At 42.3% G+C, this 17276-nt stretch overlaps 1 protein-coding gene across 10 annotated transcripts in view; it reads left to right on the forward strand.

The window, feature by feature from the left end:
• The first annotated feature begins 4695 nt into the window (after positions 1–4695).
• itsn2a (intersectin 2a) overlaps positions 4696–17276 on the forward strand; it is a 45329-nt gene continuing 32748 nt past the window's right edge. For 9 of the 10 annotated variants that reach the window (XM_030405422.1, XM_030405430.1, XM_030405429.1 and 6 more), the window contains exons 1-2: positions 4696–4809; positions 12639–12715. In XM_030405422.1, coding sequence (XP_030261282.1) covers positions 12709–12715 — 7 coding nt within the window. In that variant the 5' untranslated portion in view covers positions 4696–4809; positions 12639–12708. Of the gene's footprint in view, positions 4810–5952; positions 6074–12638; positions 12716–17276 lie in introns of all 10 variants that reach the window. The other variant, XM_030405421.1, reaches the window with a different exon arrangement.

A 17276-nucleotide genomic window follows, 5' to 3' on the forward strand; every position in this document is an offset into this window, starting at 1 on the left:
CCACTTGTGTTCTGTTCTCAAACACTATGAACCCTAACATAGTAGATAGGCTTGTGGTTTATGATTATTCGGGGGTGTTTCACTTATCTTTCATACTGGCTAATCACTGCTTGTAGAGCATTTAATACTATCAGTCCTGTATGAGTGCCAGGGTCAATCAGGTTATTCCAGTTAACTTGCAAGTGTAATGCTAAAAGTAGCCTTGTGGTGGTGCTCAACACCAGCGGCTGTCTTCATGTTTCCTTGGTGGGGTAGCAGAGACCTGCCAGACTGTACCCTGCTCCTAAACAGGGAGATGCAATTAACTACAAATAACTGCATCTCAGAGGAATTCACTCATCACATAGGCCAGATAGGAAACCGGGAATTGATGCAATGTTGGCTCAGTGGAATTTACATGTCACTAACCCTGTTAAAACATCAACAACCAGCTGAAGGTCAAAGACTTGTCTTTTTCGAATCAAGATCTATTTGTAAGAATAAATTCAGTGGATCACCCCAATTGAGCCATTTGGCCACATGCAGCTTTTCTGCGTGGCACCGAGGAAGTCAGACAAGTTTCATGTCCTGCTGTGCTTAACTGCTTATGTTTAATATATACCATATATAATATAATACTTTTACATTTTATTTTGTTTATGTTCACATAATTTTTAAGGCTGCACATGGAAGTTTGAAAGCTGAGAATGTATACTATGACAAAAACATCTTATTACTCATTACTCTAGGCAAGAGAAACATGATTGATAATGACTTAAACAGAAAGATGAATAATAATTTTTTTAAAAACACACTTTCCAGCTATCCATTTGTAAACACTCTGACTGGGAAATTAGTGTTTTATTGAAATGCCTTTCAGGAGTAAATAACAGTAATGACAACATTACTGGAACACAGTCGCAAAAAAAAAGATGCTGTTGAACTGTGTGCATTGGGGAGTTTTATTTTGAAACATATCCCTGGAAGTCCTTCATTTAGTTCTGTGTGATTTGACCGTGTAGAGAAGCCCATTTCTTCCCCACCATGACTGCCCGGGCTGCTGGACCAGTTCCTTCCTCTTCAGCAGAGGAATTTGCCAGCCTGGCTGTCGGATCACCAGCACAATTCCACCACAACAGGTAAATGAGCAGCAGTTATTGAAATGCTTCACAGGACTGGACACTGTTGCTATTGAGCTTGTTCATTAATTAATTAATTTTTTAGCTTTCCTTGCTGCAGGAGGCAATGTTACACATCTATTTGTTTTTATGTTTTCAATCCTTTATTTGGTTCCGTATGCCATTCCTTTCCTCTGACCACAACTCCTTGCAGAAATGAACAATATCGACAATTATTGCACAATTGGTTGTAAGGCATTTATCTCTTATGTTCTTCATAGGATGGTAGTTTTACTTAATATGTATATTCATTGACTTAAGATCGAGTTTGACCCTCAAACCTATTGCTCTTGCCTAGGTGGTAACTACAAGGGTCAAGTGGATATCTGGCCCCTGACAGTCCTGGATCCACGGCGCCTTTAGAGAGACACCCAGAGTTTCCCTCTCCACCTGGGATAGGCTACATGCCAGAGCAGCCATTCGCTCTTTCTGAGACCTCACTGACAATCTCACTTTTTTTAAATAGAAAAGTTGGAAATAATAAAGTTGAGGTGTCAGAAACATTTAAAGGTGCAAAATGTAAGAATATTAGTTTTTTTACACGTTCAAAACATACAACAGAATGTGAAGAAATAAAAGTTTTGACACTATGTCGATGTCATCCATGTACTGTGTTCCAGATATATCTGTTGAAGTATGCATGCTAACCTGCTAGCCCCTGCTAACCTGCAGCTAATAAAACCACTGATAGCAGTTAGCAGCCATTAGTGGTTACCCTGGTGATATACTGGGCAATGGGCAATTCTTCCATATTGCACCTTTAAAAACGCTGTTACACGGTGGAAGGAAGAAGATATATTTAAGTTCCTGCGCTATTTTTCCGTTCACATCGGCTTGTTCACTAGCAGCCAGGGTTCACCTGTTATAAATATGGATGTGCTTCAGGTTCCCAGCTGATCGTTGCTTACTAAGTAGCATTGTGATAGTGGGAAACATGGCATCAGAACTAAGCGAAAGTGTCAGAAATCAAATTGTTATTCTGAGCAAAGAGGGGCTCTCTCAGCGTCAAATCATGGCTCGGCTCCAGGTGTCCAAGGGGGCAGTGCATGGAACTCTAAAACGCGCTGCAGAAACTGGATCAGTTGCATCCAAAGCACGATCAGGCAGACCCAAAGTGACCACACCATTGGAAGATGAATACATCAAGCTTAGTTCCCTGAGAGACAGAAAGGTAACTTCATCACAGATTCAGGATTTGCTAAATAAAGAACGTAAGACTCCAGTCAGCAAAAGTACTGTCAAAAGAAGGCTGTCGCGTAGTGGTCTGAGGGGGCGAGTAGCAGTTCCTAAACCACTTCTGAGGAGGGGAAACAGGCTCAAACGCTTGAGGTGGGCTGAGAAATACCAGCATTTCACAAAGGATGACTGGAAAAAAGTCCTGTTTACTGATGAATCCAAGTTTGAGATTTATGGTAGTAACAGAAGAGCAGGAGAGAAAATGATACCGCAGAGTATCAGCCCGACAGTGAAACATGGTGGTGGGAATATTCAAGTCTGGGGGTGTTTCGCCTACTCTGGAGTTGGACATCTGCAGAGAATTGACCACACTATGACCGAGGAGAATTATCACTCCATTCTTCAGAGACATGTTATACCCTCTGGTTTGCATCTTTGTGGGGAAGGATTCATACTGCAGCAGGATAATGATTCCAAAAACTCCTCAGAGCTCTGCAAGAACTACTTGAAGACCGTTGAGGAACAAGGAGTCTTGACCGTCATGGACTTTCCTCCTCAGTCACCTGACCTGAACCCCATTGAACATTTATGGGGGCACTTGGAGACCGAGAGAGCCAAGCACTCTGTGACATCACAAGAAGCTTTGTGGAACACTGTCAAATCATGCTGGGACGACACGAGTCAGCAGGTTTTGCACAAACTCGTGGAGTCCATGCCAGCTCGTGTGCATGCCGTCATTAAAGCAAAAGGGGGACGCACCAAATACTAACACATTCGGAAATTCATGGACATTTTTCAAAGATTCAATTTACCACTAAAGCTGATGTTAGCATTTGTTGTGAGAAAAAAATTGTATAACAACCACAACAAATGTATATTGACTTGTGGTCTCTTTTGGACCCTACAAGGCTTGTTGCTGTCTTTAGTTTGAAGGGCTCCATCTTAGCTGTAGTGCGTGCAAAAAAAAAAAAAAAAGCCTGACAGAACGTTATCCCTGTCATTTAATGCTAGCACCAATTAAAAACTTAATTTGTTGGATTTTGCATTTTGTTTGTTGACAGAATAAACTATTTAAGCATCCTTATGAGTGAATATGCTAAAAAGTCAGGTTTTTTTGTGGCTTGATGCCTTTTTTTCCCTGAAATAAACAGTTTTTGCCTGCTCAGTGTGGTTTATTTGTACTATATTTACTCCTCTGAAAGGAATAACAATCACTATCGATTATTAATGCCTGTTTTTCAGTGCTTTAAAAACATTATAACATGATCTGGCTATGACTGTTGACTTGTAGAAGTAATAGTGAATGTGGGCTTTCAGTGGTACTCCACACCAGCAGCTGCTTTCATGTTTCCTTGGGGGGGCAGCAAAGACCTGTCAGACTGTACACTGCTCCTGAAAAAGGAAGATGCAATTAACTACAAATAACTGCATCTCAGTGGAATTCACTCAGCACATAAGCCAGATAGGAAAGAAGAAAATGATGCAATGTTGGCTCAATAGCATTTGTGGGTAAACCAAAGCTAATGAACTGCTTTGATTTTTGCCCCTTAAGTGGCTGTGCATCTCAGCATCTAAAGGTTTCACAGCTTTTACCATGAACACCTGTCTGACAAGTTTTTTTGTTAGATTCAGTCAAGTCATCCGTCCATATCTGCTTTTCTGTTCAACACAATAGTAATACTTTTAACTTTGACCTTTCTATAACCAGGCAAGTCAGTAAAAGCTACGGGTTGGATTATTAGTAATCCAGGAGATCAATAATAACTGTTAGAGTTACATTTAGAGGAAAAATGTAACCAACTATAATTTAGAAAATACTATACTTTTGAACAATTTGGAAGTACTTTGCTTTATTATTGCTTGTTATATATATATATACACATGTACATATAGATATGCATATAGATATAGATATAGATACATTCTAATTTTTATGATTATAAGTATAAGTGTCTGATTGCTTTCAAACACATATTTAACACAATAAACTTTGGTGTTCATTGTGTTAAATATGTTTCCTCATTAAAAGTGAGACATTCAGATGATGATGATGATGACTTGATAATTAAAATGAATTTCATCTCATATGCACATTTACAGTAGAAAAATATTGATAACTTATAAACATAATCCCATTGATTTGAGTGAATGCGAAATGGAAAAGGGCTATCAGAAATGATGAGGACATGTGGCAAGACTGTGGACTGTGGAAACACTGATGATATTAAAATCAAAGATTGTAAAAAAATAAAAAATACAAAGAAAGAAAAAGAAAAAAGATGGCGGTCGAGCAGCTTTATTTTGAAAAACGTGCCCGGAAGCCCTTCATTTTGGTTCTAAGTGACTTGACTCTGTGGCCACGCCCATTCCGAGTCCCCACCATGACCGCCCCAGCTGCCGGAGCCGTTCCTCCCTCTTCAGCAGATTAATGTTCCAGCCTGGATGTCGGATCACCGCCGCAATTCTACCGCAACAGGTAAATGAGCAGAAATGATTTGAACGCCTCACAGGACTGAAGATAATGTGACACGCGCTGCACTCTGTCGCTGCTGACCTTGTTTAATTCTGCCTTTTTTTTTTCTCAGAAGGTAAATGTGGATGTCCTGGTTTATTGAACCCTAAATTTAAAAGGCGAGGCAGGCGGAGCGTAGAGTCTGTTCACTGTGTGTGTGTTACCTTTACACTGCTGCAGTAGCAGATCTGTGAGGGTTGGCAGGAAGAAAATGTGAATTTATGACACCTGTCACTGTCTGAGTGTGAGCCTTTTGTCCACATTCTACATTTTGATTAAAAAAAAAAAAAAAAAATACACCATATGTGTTGAAGAGCAAACACTGTTAGATGTTGTTTTCGTTCCAACATATGCTTAAATACATTTTGATAATGCTCTAACTTACATTAAAATTAAATCTGTTTTTAATCATCAGAATAAGGGCTGTGAATGGCCTCTGTCTTCTCAAGATAACGCACTGCTGGAGACACTAAATGCTTCTTGCTAATATATATTTATTTCATTGTAGAGCAAACATATCCTACATTGCTCATTAGGAAACAGACTATTGGCTTTATTGTTTTATGTCAGAAAATACAACTCCAAAGGTTGTATACTATGTGTGTTGTTCACAAAGAAGGTGTGTTCGCAGGAAAATGACGGACTGCCACTTTAACATTCAGGGTCCAGAATACACAGACTAACTTATAACATTCTCATCCTGCGTTTATGAAAAAAAAAAAAGAAAGAAATGAGTGTGTTATTTCTGGAGCTCCCCATACGAGGGTGAGTGAGTGTCTGTAGTATCCAGCTCACAGTGACCTTAATGTAGTTTTCTAGTGATTCATCGCACGGCGTTTCATGATGGGTACGATCTTTTCCCCCCTTTTGCGCGTAAAAGGTGAGTTAAATTTAAACCCCCGTACGCTGTTATCATATCGTTTGACGTCAGTGCAGTTTTTATTTTTCCTCAGTGGGGGGGGGGGGGGGGAAGGCAAGTTTATCAGTTCCACTCCTGCTCGTGTTCATTCACTGCAGTGTAGACTAATTATAGAGATTGCTTCTTTTGTGTGTGTGTGTGTGTGTGGTTGTGTGTGTGTGTGTGTGTGTGTGTTCTGCTGCCCTCAGTTTAAAACAGAGAGAAGAGGCTTTTCTTTGCTGAAGTGGCAAAGTCCGTCTGAACTGCGGCACCTGTGATATCAATCGTCGTCCCTGCAAGCTACTGTTGCACGTCCACTTGCCAGAGATGGTAAAAGCGTTGCGTAACACACACATGCAGGAAAATGCACACACACACACAGGAGCACACACATGCGTTCGCTGATGTGTTGACAGTGGAACTACAGTCACAGTTGCATTGGATTTGAGTGCTATATTGAGGACAGTTTGTCATTACTCTTGAAGCCCAGGGAGAAAACAAATCTTGTGCCGGCGCTGCACAGAAAGTAAGAAGCGGAGGTGTGGGGGACATGCTGCCGAGTGCTAAGGGTGTGATGGTTGTAAAGAGAGTAAAAAGAGGCTTTGGTGAATCATTGTACAAGTTGACCCACAAATGTATCAGAAGGATGAATATGAGACGGATTGTGTATTTTTTTTGTTCTTTTTTTTTTTCTGGTGGAAGCGTCTCCCATTTTCACCTGCAGCACAACAGAGGAAGGTGTGTGTGTGTGTGTGTGTGTGTGTGTGTGTGTGCTCTTGTGAATAGGTTGAAAATACGAGACACACACACACACACACACACACACACACACAGGCTTCTTTCTTCCTCAGGGCTCAGTCAAAGCTTCCTGGGCTGTGTCTGCTGGAACAGGGTACCCCTCTGTGCAGGAGGAGGAGGTGGGGTGGGTGGGTTGAGTGTGTGTCAGGCACACTCGCGCACACAGGCCGACACATTGATACGCACATCCGACCATGGCCAGTGCGACGCACACAGGTGTCAATCAGCATGCAGGACGGAGTCAAAGGTTCTTTGATTCGCCTTTCTCTCCCTCGGTGTGGCGGGTCGGCGAACCGTCGGGCCCTTAAAGTTGTTTCTCGCCGTTTCCCCAATCAAAAATCTTCCAAAGTGCCAATTGTAGCATTTTTAAAAACGTCAATACACCATCAGGGGCTGGAGGGAGAAGGGTGTCCGGGCTTATTGCCACAGCAACACAGACCCACATTAGAAGGTGGAGCATTAATAGAGAGTGAGTAGACTGTTTCCAGCCCGATTCTGCGGCCTGTTAGCACAGAAACAAATTAAACAATGAGTCTGAAAGTGTGTTGTCGACCATGGAGCAGTATGTTGACACACTTATCTGGATCCAATGTTTGTTTACCGATGTTTTCCATTTGTAATTGAGATAGTTCAGTTGTCAACACATGCACGGGCGGATCAACCTGTTATGGGGCCCCAGGGCATAACAGTGGTGTGGACCCCTTATCGGCCACTCCCCCCTCCATGTGTCTGCACCCTGTCACCCTCGAGCTCTCTGTTCACACACCAGATTTCTCATGGTACTCCTGTTACTGCCTGGCTGCAGCCTCTCCTTTTAATGACTTGGTCTAACGTAGCGCTTCTGTCCCGTGATAACAGGTCAAATTATTGTTGCTTTTATGTTTTTGGATAAACATGCTGAAGTGTTTTAGTTCTGTGTAACATCCAGCCACTTTTACTGATATTGTGAAAGACCTTGAGGACTTAAAGTGCTCAAGATGAACCAGTATGTGGACTGTATTGCCACTTCAAAGGGCAAAAGTTTGACTACTGTAGCTGCTCAGAATGGCCACACTCATGTGAGGAGCAAGGCTCTCTATTAAGAAGGGCTGTGACTCACTGTTATTATCATTACAGATGAATCTGCATTATTTTGAAATGTCAGGAAATAGTAAAAATGTCCGTCCCAGTTTCGCAAAGTCCAGTGAGATTTCTCTAAATGTCCTGTTTAGTCAGTCAAAAACCCCACCATATTCAGTTTCTTATGATATAAAACAGAGAAAAGATGTAATTATCGACTTTTTTGAGAGGATGAAAACAGCGTTTTCTGCCATTTTGTCTGAAAAATTACTTAAACAATGAATCAAATAGTAGGCAATTATCTTTCTGTTGATGACTAATCAATCTGCCAACAACTTGTTGGAGCTCTGCTGTGTGAAAAGTGAAAAAGGGAACTTGAACTTTAAAAATGTGCCCTCCATGTCATCTCTGGCAAGATTTAAGGCACCACATGATCTGACGGTACAAGATTAGGTCGACAGTGTTGGAGGCGTATCAGCTGTCAGACCTCTTGATTGTTTATCACAGTCATAATAATAATAGTAGTGCCTGGATGGAATCAGTGCACCTTAAAATGCGCCTCAATCTGATTATGTTGCAAGTATATTTTGATCTGTGACCTAAAATCTAATAGGTTACGTGCTTAAATTAGTTTATATGTTGCTTTTCCTGTACTGTCATATCTTGTCTCTTCAATAGCTCTACAAAATTGAATTGCACAGTGACAGGGTTAAGGCAAATCAAATCAAAAATGCAGGAACCACGAGCAAATGAAGTGACAACATGTTATTGTGTGCTGCTGAAGGTGCAGGCAGTGTTGATGTAGAGGGTGTCCTCTGCACCTCCTGTTGATTCTGTGTTGTTTCTTATCCAGGATATGTCCCTGTTTGAACAGAGAGGGCTGACTGCCATAATAATATCAGATAGTGTCTTGTATTTGGAACCACACACACACACACACACACCTCAGGGATTAAAGTATTTGTGTATGAGGGCGGGTGACAGTATGCTAAATACCTTTTATACAAATTGTTTGTGCAGGGGAGGGTAACAAGCACACATGCAGCAAGTATTCACACAGGAAGCTCGTTGCATATGATTCACATCCCATTCTTAATTCCTACTCAAACCATTCAGTCAGCCCTTGTTCCCTGTGGATGGTGACCGCTCCCATCAGGACAGAAATGTGTTATATTTTATAATGATCGCCCACTTTGCATTGATTTGTGGTGACCCTTCGCACTCACGGGTCAAGTAGACCCAAGCCATGCCAGCAGAATGCCTCCCGTAGCGTATCAGAGCCACCGTTTATGAACTCATTCGTTCAGGTTTTTTCCTTTTAATGTGTCACCCGGCTGTATAACGTACAGTGACTTACCAACCCAGCTTAATGTAGCTCTCTGGAAGTGTATTCTGTGGGACTGACTTACTGTGGGTTGCAACAAGTTTTTGTAATTTCGATCAGAGCCTCATAGTGCCAATGCTAAATGACTAAATTCAGATTTATCATCATTGAATTTTGAAGAGGTTTTTCTCACATGAACCACATGTTTACCTGGACATTAGCTGTTAATGGAAATTTAGACCAAGTAACTGCCAGGTGTGGAATTTTTTACTCAACTAGCCTAACTGACAAGGCTAACGTTAGCTATAACCTATTTAGAGATAAGAGTGAAAGCGTAATATATAATAGGGTGCTGCAGGGATGATATGGTTTTGTTGGACAATCCTGGATTTAGTATAGCCCTGGTTCTTTAAATAAAAAGCATCGGAATCGGAATGAAAAAATTCAAAAGTGGAGTATTTACCGATGTATTATGTGTCATAGAGTTAAACGTTCGTTAGCCACAGACCTTATTTCAGACATTTAACCAAAAACCAATTCAAAAGAACCATTTATTTTGACATGAGGGAACAGGAAGCATTTAAAAATGCTAACTTATTTCTGGGTTTTAGGATTCATTGCTGCGGGACTCCAAAGATAAAAGTTAATGTTTGATAATGATACAAACCGGGGATATTCATGCTTTTAACACAAACAACATAGCGTCTAAATCTCTGCTACATAAGCTAGTTTTAAGCTAGCTAGCAGTTACAAGTGTCTGAAATCCTCATGATGCAGTGACAGTAAAGATGACACACAGTTAGCAGTATTACTAGCCGATTGAGGAATACAAAAGATATTATGGTTAGTTAGCTGCATTGCTAGCTAGTTTAAAACGAGCTAGTAATGCTAGCAGTGCTGCTAGTAACTCAGAACAAGAATGGATGGATACAGTTTCATGATGGAGTGACAAATACAAGTGACCACACACATAGTAAGCGGTATTACTCTCAGATTGAGGAGAAAAACAGATATTACTGTAAGTTAGCTGCATTGCTAGCTAGTTTCAAACTAGCTAGTGGTGCTAGCAGCTACTAAGAACTATGGGTGGATACAGTTTCCAAACCAGGTCACGATGAAAATGACTACACACACAGTTAATACAAAGGAAGCAGTAACTCAAATCGTATTAATTAAATTGAAGTATATGTACATTCTCCTTTTTTCTTTTCCTGGGCTGTGTGGATTGATGGCTTTGGACTCAGGCGCCGTTATTGTTTGCCCGTCCGTGTGCATTGTTTACTGGTCGCGTGTGCGCGACATGCACTCGCACATATATTAGATTGCACGCAGGCCCTACGCCACCAGTGAGCGGTTCATTGGCTTTAAGTAATTGGCAGTGTCGGCATGTGCAGAGAATGATTTATAATACAACAACCACAGTCTCCCCCTCAAGGAATTTGCACAGGAGAAAAGTGGAGGCCAGTGATGGAGCAATGTGGTAACAGGAGCAGAAGGAGAGGAAGGGATGAAAGCAATCGGGGCGGGAGGCTTATAAGAAGGGATGCATGTTCGAGTGAGGGATGAATAAGAAATAGGGGAGCTGAAATGGAAAAGACAGAGTGAAGAGTGTAGTGAGGTAAAAGGTGCGAGGGAGGGGGGGATGATTTGGTGGAAGCGGAGGGGAGATTGCGTAGACCTGACAGGAATCACAACTGAGGAGAAAAAAAAACCTCGCTTGTTAGCTATAGGCTCCTGGGTAAGAAAAGATGGAACAAGGGGGAAATAAATGGGAGCGTCTGAGCGGAGCGACCATCAGAATCTGTTAGTTTTTCAGTTTTCAGTTTAAAGACGTTCAGATCATTAAGAATATGTGGCGCAAAATGGACCAAATGTAATTGAGCGTGATTTCAAAGACAGAGGATGTATAGCAAGTAAACTCCTTAGGACAGTAAACAATAGATCAGACGTGATGGCCCACCTGCAGAGCAGCAATTTTATGGTGCAGGGCTTAAAGAATGAAAGCCGTTACACGCAGGGCTCTTCTTCTTTTTTTTTTTGGGTTGGAGAGCATTACCTGCATGGGCTCATCCGTCCTCTGCACCTCCTGGGACTCTGCCAGCGATCCTACAGAGGAATCTCATCACTCTGACGGGCTCTCTGCCCAGCGGCAGCAGTGGATGCAGAACGGCCCCTCAGTGCATCCATAAGTCTTGACTTGGTGTGTAGTACGTGTGGGGAAGATGCATGTGGGCAGGTACATGACCAATCATTCATGATTATATTCTTATTTCGACTCTATCATTAATGCACTCGATGACAAATCTGTATGCAGCTCATGGGACAAATGTTCATGATTGTTGGTGCAAGATGCTTTATAAGACGCTTTAGGTGTTAATAACCGCCCACTGTCGTCCTATAACTGTGCTGATACAGTTGTTTTGGGATTTTTTTCAGTTTAAAGGTTTGCTTTTGCTTATTGATGTCTTCATTTGCACTTGGCATCACTGAAAATAAGGCTCTCCCTCAACTGATTGCTTTAATAAATACATTCACTTTCTTATTAAAGACAAGTGATTACATCCCTTGAAAGAGAAATGTTTATGTAGGACCAGAGCTGTTTATATTACCAACAAGACGACTATTTATATTCCACATAAGACAGTTTTATTTACATAATAGAAGAAATATTTGTATTCCTAGAGAGGCAAATATTTACAGTATATCCAGTTTTATTTCACACTGATTTTTCACTGGTGTGCCTAACTTTTCTCGTTTAGTTTTATTAAGGTGTAACCATCAATACATTTTGAACATAACCTCTTACCAAATTTTGTAAACAGGAAAGAAGGTGGAAATATTTGATCTTCCACGTTGAAAAGTACACTTTTTAAAACATTTCAGGCGCACCAGTTCGACCGATGAAAGCATCGCACCCTGCAGCCCTGTATTTGATGGTGTTACCGTGAGACTGTTACCTGGTTTTTTTTTAACACTGAGGCAACTATTTTTTGCATTGCTAAGCTTTCTGGTGTTTTATGTTGCGAATGAGGCCATCTAATTAAATCTGCGCTACTTTGTGTGACTGTCCAGAAACAGAGATCTGAATAAAACAAACATTGTCCATACATCAAAAAAAGAAAACATGTTCTTATAAAGAGAAAGAGAGATATGCCCATTAATCCTAATTTATTGGTACTTGGACATAAAGCCCTAATGATCGTCACATTAACACTTGAAGAAATAAAAGATACACTATGCATCGCAGAGGACTGCCGGCTTGAGCTGCCGCCATCTGTGATCCGAGCGAGGACGATGATAAATGCTCCCTTCCTGCCGGACCACCATCATTTTCCCTCCTCGGCGTCCCTCAACTGTCCGCCTGCCGACTTCTCCCCTGTTGCCATTGTCTGAATCCTCCCTCATCCTCCCTTCCCTCTCTCTCTCACTCTCTCTCTCTCTTTCTGTCATTTCTTCCCCCTCCTCTCTCTTTATTTATTTCCCCCTCGCTCTGTCATCCTTCACCGTGCGCCCTCCTCGCATTGTGGCCGGGGAGATGAGTTTTTTTTTTTTTTTTTTCTCCCTGCACACATTTACATCCCCTCTGTTCTCTTGCTCGCTGCATGCTTCGCGTTCCTCACTTATACCCGCTGCTCCGTGACACGCACACAATCACTCTCTCTCTCTCTCTCTCTCTCTCTCTCTCTCTGTCTCTCTCTCTCTCTTTCCCTGCAGATGTCTGAGAGCTAGCCAGCTGAGTGGAGGACTTCCCCTCTCTGCCCGTGCTCTCCACCTGCCTGCAGCCATGAATGGTAAGAACTGTCTTTTTCGTCTTGATTGAGCGTCTGGTGTCTGGTTTGTCCTCGGGAGGCAAATTGGAGGGGAGAGAAGAGTGGTCAGGGTGGAAAGAGAGAGAGAGACGGAGACGGGAGTTGACCGATGAGCACCAGCTGTGTCATGCCCTTTCCTCTAAACTTTAATCTTCCCCCGTGGTCAACTTCCTGTCAAGATTAAAAAGCCGCCGCGGTTTGTTGCGGTTCTGTGATGCTGTTTTTTGATGTTGGGACGGGATACTGATCCGGTGCCAGGCTTGAACTGAGCCCCTCTTTGATAGTTTGGGAAGACATTATAGGTAATTAGATGTTGTTTAAACCTCTTCAGCCAAGAAAGGCTTGAAGGAATAATAATTATTTAATGCATTTTATGCAAATGATGAGATATTTTGGTGTGTGCCTTTGTTTGGGGCGGGAGGGAGCTGCCTCTGTTTCTGTGGAAAGTGATGCATCTCTTTTGTCCTTGGTGTAGACGGAATTGCTCAATAGTGTGTGTGTGTGTGTGTTTGTGTGTGTGTGTGTGTGTGTACGCGCGTTTTAATCCACTTGTTCGCAGCCTTTGATCATAGAACAGAAGTTGCCGCTCCTTGAGGGCCTCTATGGGAAAAAGCCTCCAAGAAAGAGTGTGTGTGTGTGTGTTTGGTGCGTCGGATGCATCTTGTCCTCATGACTAATTCTGCAGTTTAACAAAATGCCAAACCCCACAACTACACTCTCGGCTTTAATCCCATCCAGTAAGTAGACGCCGGGAGAGAGAGCGGTTCAGAGACGCGGCGTGATGAGTTTCTCCATGGAAACATGCCGGATGGGTTATTGCGCCCTTGTGAACACGGCAAATCTGAAACGAGGTAATTGTAAAGTCATTAGTGTGTGAATTTCCCAAACAGGTGGACGCTGCGCCTCACTCTTCGAGAAGGAGGAGAGTGTGTGTGTTTTTGTCTGTGTGTGTGTTCAGTGAAATGCTTCAGCACGCAGAGACTGTTGATCCCTATACCGATCTCAAACATCAACTCGTCCTCCCCAGGTGAAGCATTTCACATGTAAATAGTTACGAAAGTGGCGACGTGGTTCCCCCCGGGGGGGGCGGCGCTGGGCGTCCGGAGGTTTGACTCCCAACGTCTCCAGAGGACCACACGGCACCTAGACAACAGCACACAGGCTGACAAAGGGAAGTACAAAACCCACACAAGGCAGAGGCTCTTTGTGTCGCAGCTGCTGAGGAGCTGAACTGATGTACAGTCGGTTTAAATTCTGTACAGCCGTCGTTGCTGTGGAAGCTATTCCATAAGAGTCCAACCACAGGAAAGAGAAAAAAAAAAACCTGCAGTATACTGTGTGTCAATATTAGCTAAAGGGCTCTTGTGTATTCGCGAAGAGTGTGTGTGTGTGTGTTCTAGGTTTCTGTGCAGGTAGCTGTTTTTCATGTGTTCAGTGTCTGACAGAAGGGAAACATGTCGGTAACGGCATCATCTTTATTTCATTTTAACATGTTTCAAACAAGCGGAGACAGTGATGGCCCTCAAGAGTTCAACATTTTGAATGAAAGCTTTGGGGGGAAATAAGTTTATTCACCTTGTTGTGGAGAGTTAGACGAGAAGATTGATACCAAACATGTCACATCTACTATTAAAGGCTGTGATGCAGCCAGGACAAGATTAGCTTAGCTTAGCATAAAGACTATTATAAATGGCTAGCTGTGTCTAACATAGCTCGGGGAACAATTTGGCTTGACTCAAACGTTGAACAAAATATATCTTAAGCTCAAACTGATTAACTTCTTATGTCCCAAGTGTAAAAAATGACCTGTTGACTGGTTCAGGAAGTAAGTCGCTGCACCCAGCGAAGACGTAGTCCATCCTAAAACCGTCTCTTTGGAGCGTCTCCTGTTGGAGGCAGGCTCACCGAACACCAAGCCGACCTTGACGCGTGCGCTACTCTCGCAGCTGATCGTCGACACAACTTCTTGTTTAAAAGATTTAAAGCAGCATCATGTAGAAAATGTCACAGTCAATGAGTGCAACACCACTGTCGTAAATACAAATGTGTTAAGTGTTGAAAACTTGTGTCTTGAGGTAAACACTATGTAACGCTGCGATCCGACCCTCTCACTGAAGTGACATAGTGCAGAAACAAGTGATGAGACAGAGACACCATTCACCCTGTTACAAGACACTGTGCCATCAAAATGATTCTGAAGCTGTTATTTCAAGATAGAAGAAGTTACATAACGTCTTCTCTCCACTTTGAGAAAAACAGGCACACAGTCGGAGGATCTGTGAAAAGATTTCACAGAAGTCGAGGGCACCCTTTACTCGTCTGTATTAACTCTCTAATCTCGATAGACGTCTAACCTGATTTCATTTGTTTGTTAGTTTGCTTTGTTGCTCTCTCTCATCTGTCACTCAGTACGGTGTGTCGTGTATCCCCTCAAGGACCTGTGAGAGGGAGTGTGAATCTGCTGCTAATGAGTGTGTTTTGAGCCATCTTGTTTTTCATTTCTGTTTATGGGTTGGAACAGTTCGACATGATGTGATGCCAGACCTCTCATTTTTGCAAGTTTGAAGTTGGATTTAAGTCTGATGAAACCTCAACTTTTTTACTTACTTGCTTTGATTTTTGAACAGATTAAACAACATGATATGTTGGGTTGAATAGTGAGGTCCCCTTGTCCGTTCCTGGCTCCGGCTACATGCTGTATTTACCACGCAGACCCTCAAACTTAAGTGAATAAGTTTCCACTAAAAACAAATTAAAAAGGATATGTATAAACGTATTTATCAGCCAGACTGACTGTTCAACCTGAAAACTTCAGCCCTCAGTTTGCTGTCCTGAAGCCTAAAAGCTATAATTAACTTTCAAATGCTACATATTCAAAAAATTTGGTACCTCTTTACCCGGTCTCACACTGAGCGGCCGTATGTTTCCAGCACAAGTGTCAAGCCGCAGAAGACCCCTATGGATTGTGCCGCTTCCGTGCAAGAAGCTTCTTTTGCGGTGCCCCACTTATTCTCAGAGCGTTCAGCTGCCACTGTACCAGAGTCTGGACCCGACTGACAGGCCGAGCTGGATGTGGCCATGCTAGCGACGCGTCCCAGCGGCACTGTGCTAAATATCGCCTGCCTCTCTCACTTACAATAGCTTCTAAATGAGGCCTGTCGAAGCCAACGAGACAATGTGAAGAATACTCACATCTCCAGCGCCAGATTAATTACTCTCGCCCTTTTTTTTTTCTTTTTTTTTTTTTGTGGCTGCAACATTTTGCTGACGACGCCAAAAACTAGGTCGGGGCACAGGGAGCTGCACGCCATCGGGCTTCGTCAGGGAAAGAGGCAGGTACCTGAACAGGTGTTGCGGCGGCGGTTCAGGGTAGAATGAGTTTGTTTGGAGATTGAAACCGGCTCGAGGCAATCTGCCAGGGTGTTTGCTAACAAACAGAGATCTCTCTGTGAATTCAAACAGCTGTCGGCGTCTGATTATATCACATTTTGGAAGAAGTTGAATCCTTTCTTCTGAAAAAGCTTTTCTCTGTAGCTTTCACATTTAATCTTCAGGCTGCAAATAAGGCACCGATCTACTGCAGCTTTGTGTCATTCCTCAGAGATGTGTGTAATATGTGTGTGTAGTGTGTGTGTGTGTGTGTGTGTGTGTGTGTGTGCGTGCCACTGTGGTCAACAAGAGCCAGTGGTGGTGTTTGGGTTAGCGGAGGAAGTTCCATCATGGGCAGGGAGGTATTTCCTGAAGCTGGCGAATAAATTACACCCCAACTACCAGCTCTATAAGACACACACCCGTAACAGCACAAAGAATTGTTTTTTTCCCGTCACAATATCATAACTATAGCTTTTTGTCCTCAGTGCTGAGATTTCATTCCGACTTTATGAATCTTTTGCATCTTCCAGAGATCAGGATAAAAAAAAGATGTCCCTCCGTCTGACTCTCCCCTGGTGACGGCATTGTCGTTCATGTTGAGACAAAAAGTTTAGAGACAGCTTCCTGTGCAAGATAATCTCCGCTGCTAACATGTTAGAACAAGAATCCAAATCAGATGGTGTACGAAAAAGGCAGTCACATAACTACTGATTGTATATTTTCTTAATATGAAATTCTATTTGAAAAAAATTATAAAGAGTGAATAATTCATTTACCAGGTCTATAAGACATACGTACACCCTCTGGTGCTCCAAGCTCTGAGGGTGGACCGCTAGATGTACGGCTAACCGAGCTAACTGGCTAACGGCGGCTAAAATCATCAGCAGCTTGCGGTTACTCTGGTGATGTGCTGTCCAGTTTGTTTTGAGTATAAATTCAAAAGGTGGCCAAAATCTAACATATTATCTACATCATGTTGTCTGGTTTGATTTTGATATTTTTTACACATATTTTCTAATCAAATCTCTCACAATAGCAACATACCAGGTCCATTTTTTTAAAAAAATACAAAAAATACAAAAAAAACCCAGTAGTTTTAGGTTGAAATCAGTTTCTTTAGGCATGTTTATTTTATGAGTTGAGCCCGACAGATACTCGATTTATAATATTG

Source organism: Sparus aurata, chromosome 22 (genome assembly GCF_900880675.1).
Source record: "Sparus aurata chromosome 22, fSpaAur1.1, whole genome shotgun sequence".
Taxonomy (NCBI): domain Eukaryota; kingdom Metazoa; phylum Chordata; class Actinopteri; order Spariformes; family Sparidae; genus Sparus; species Sparus aurata.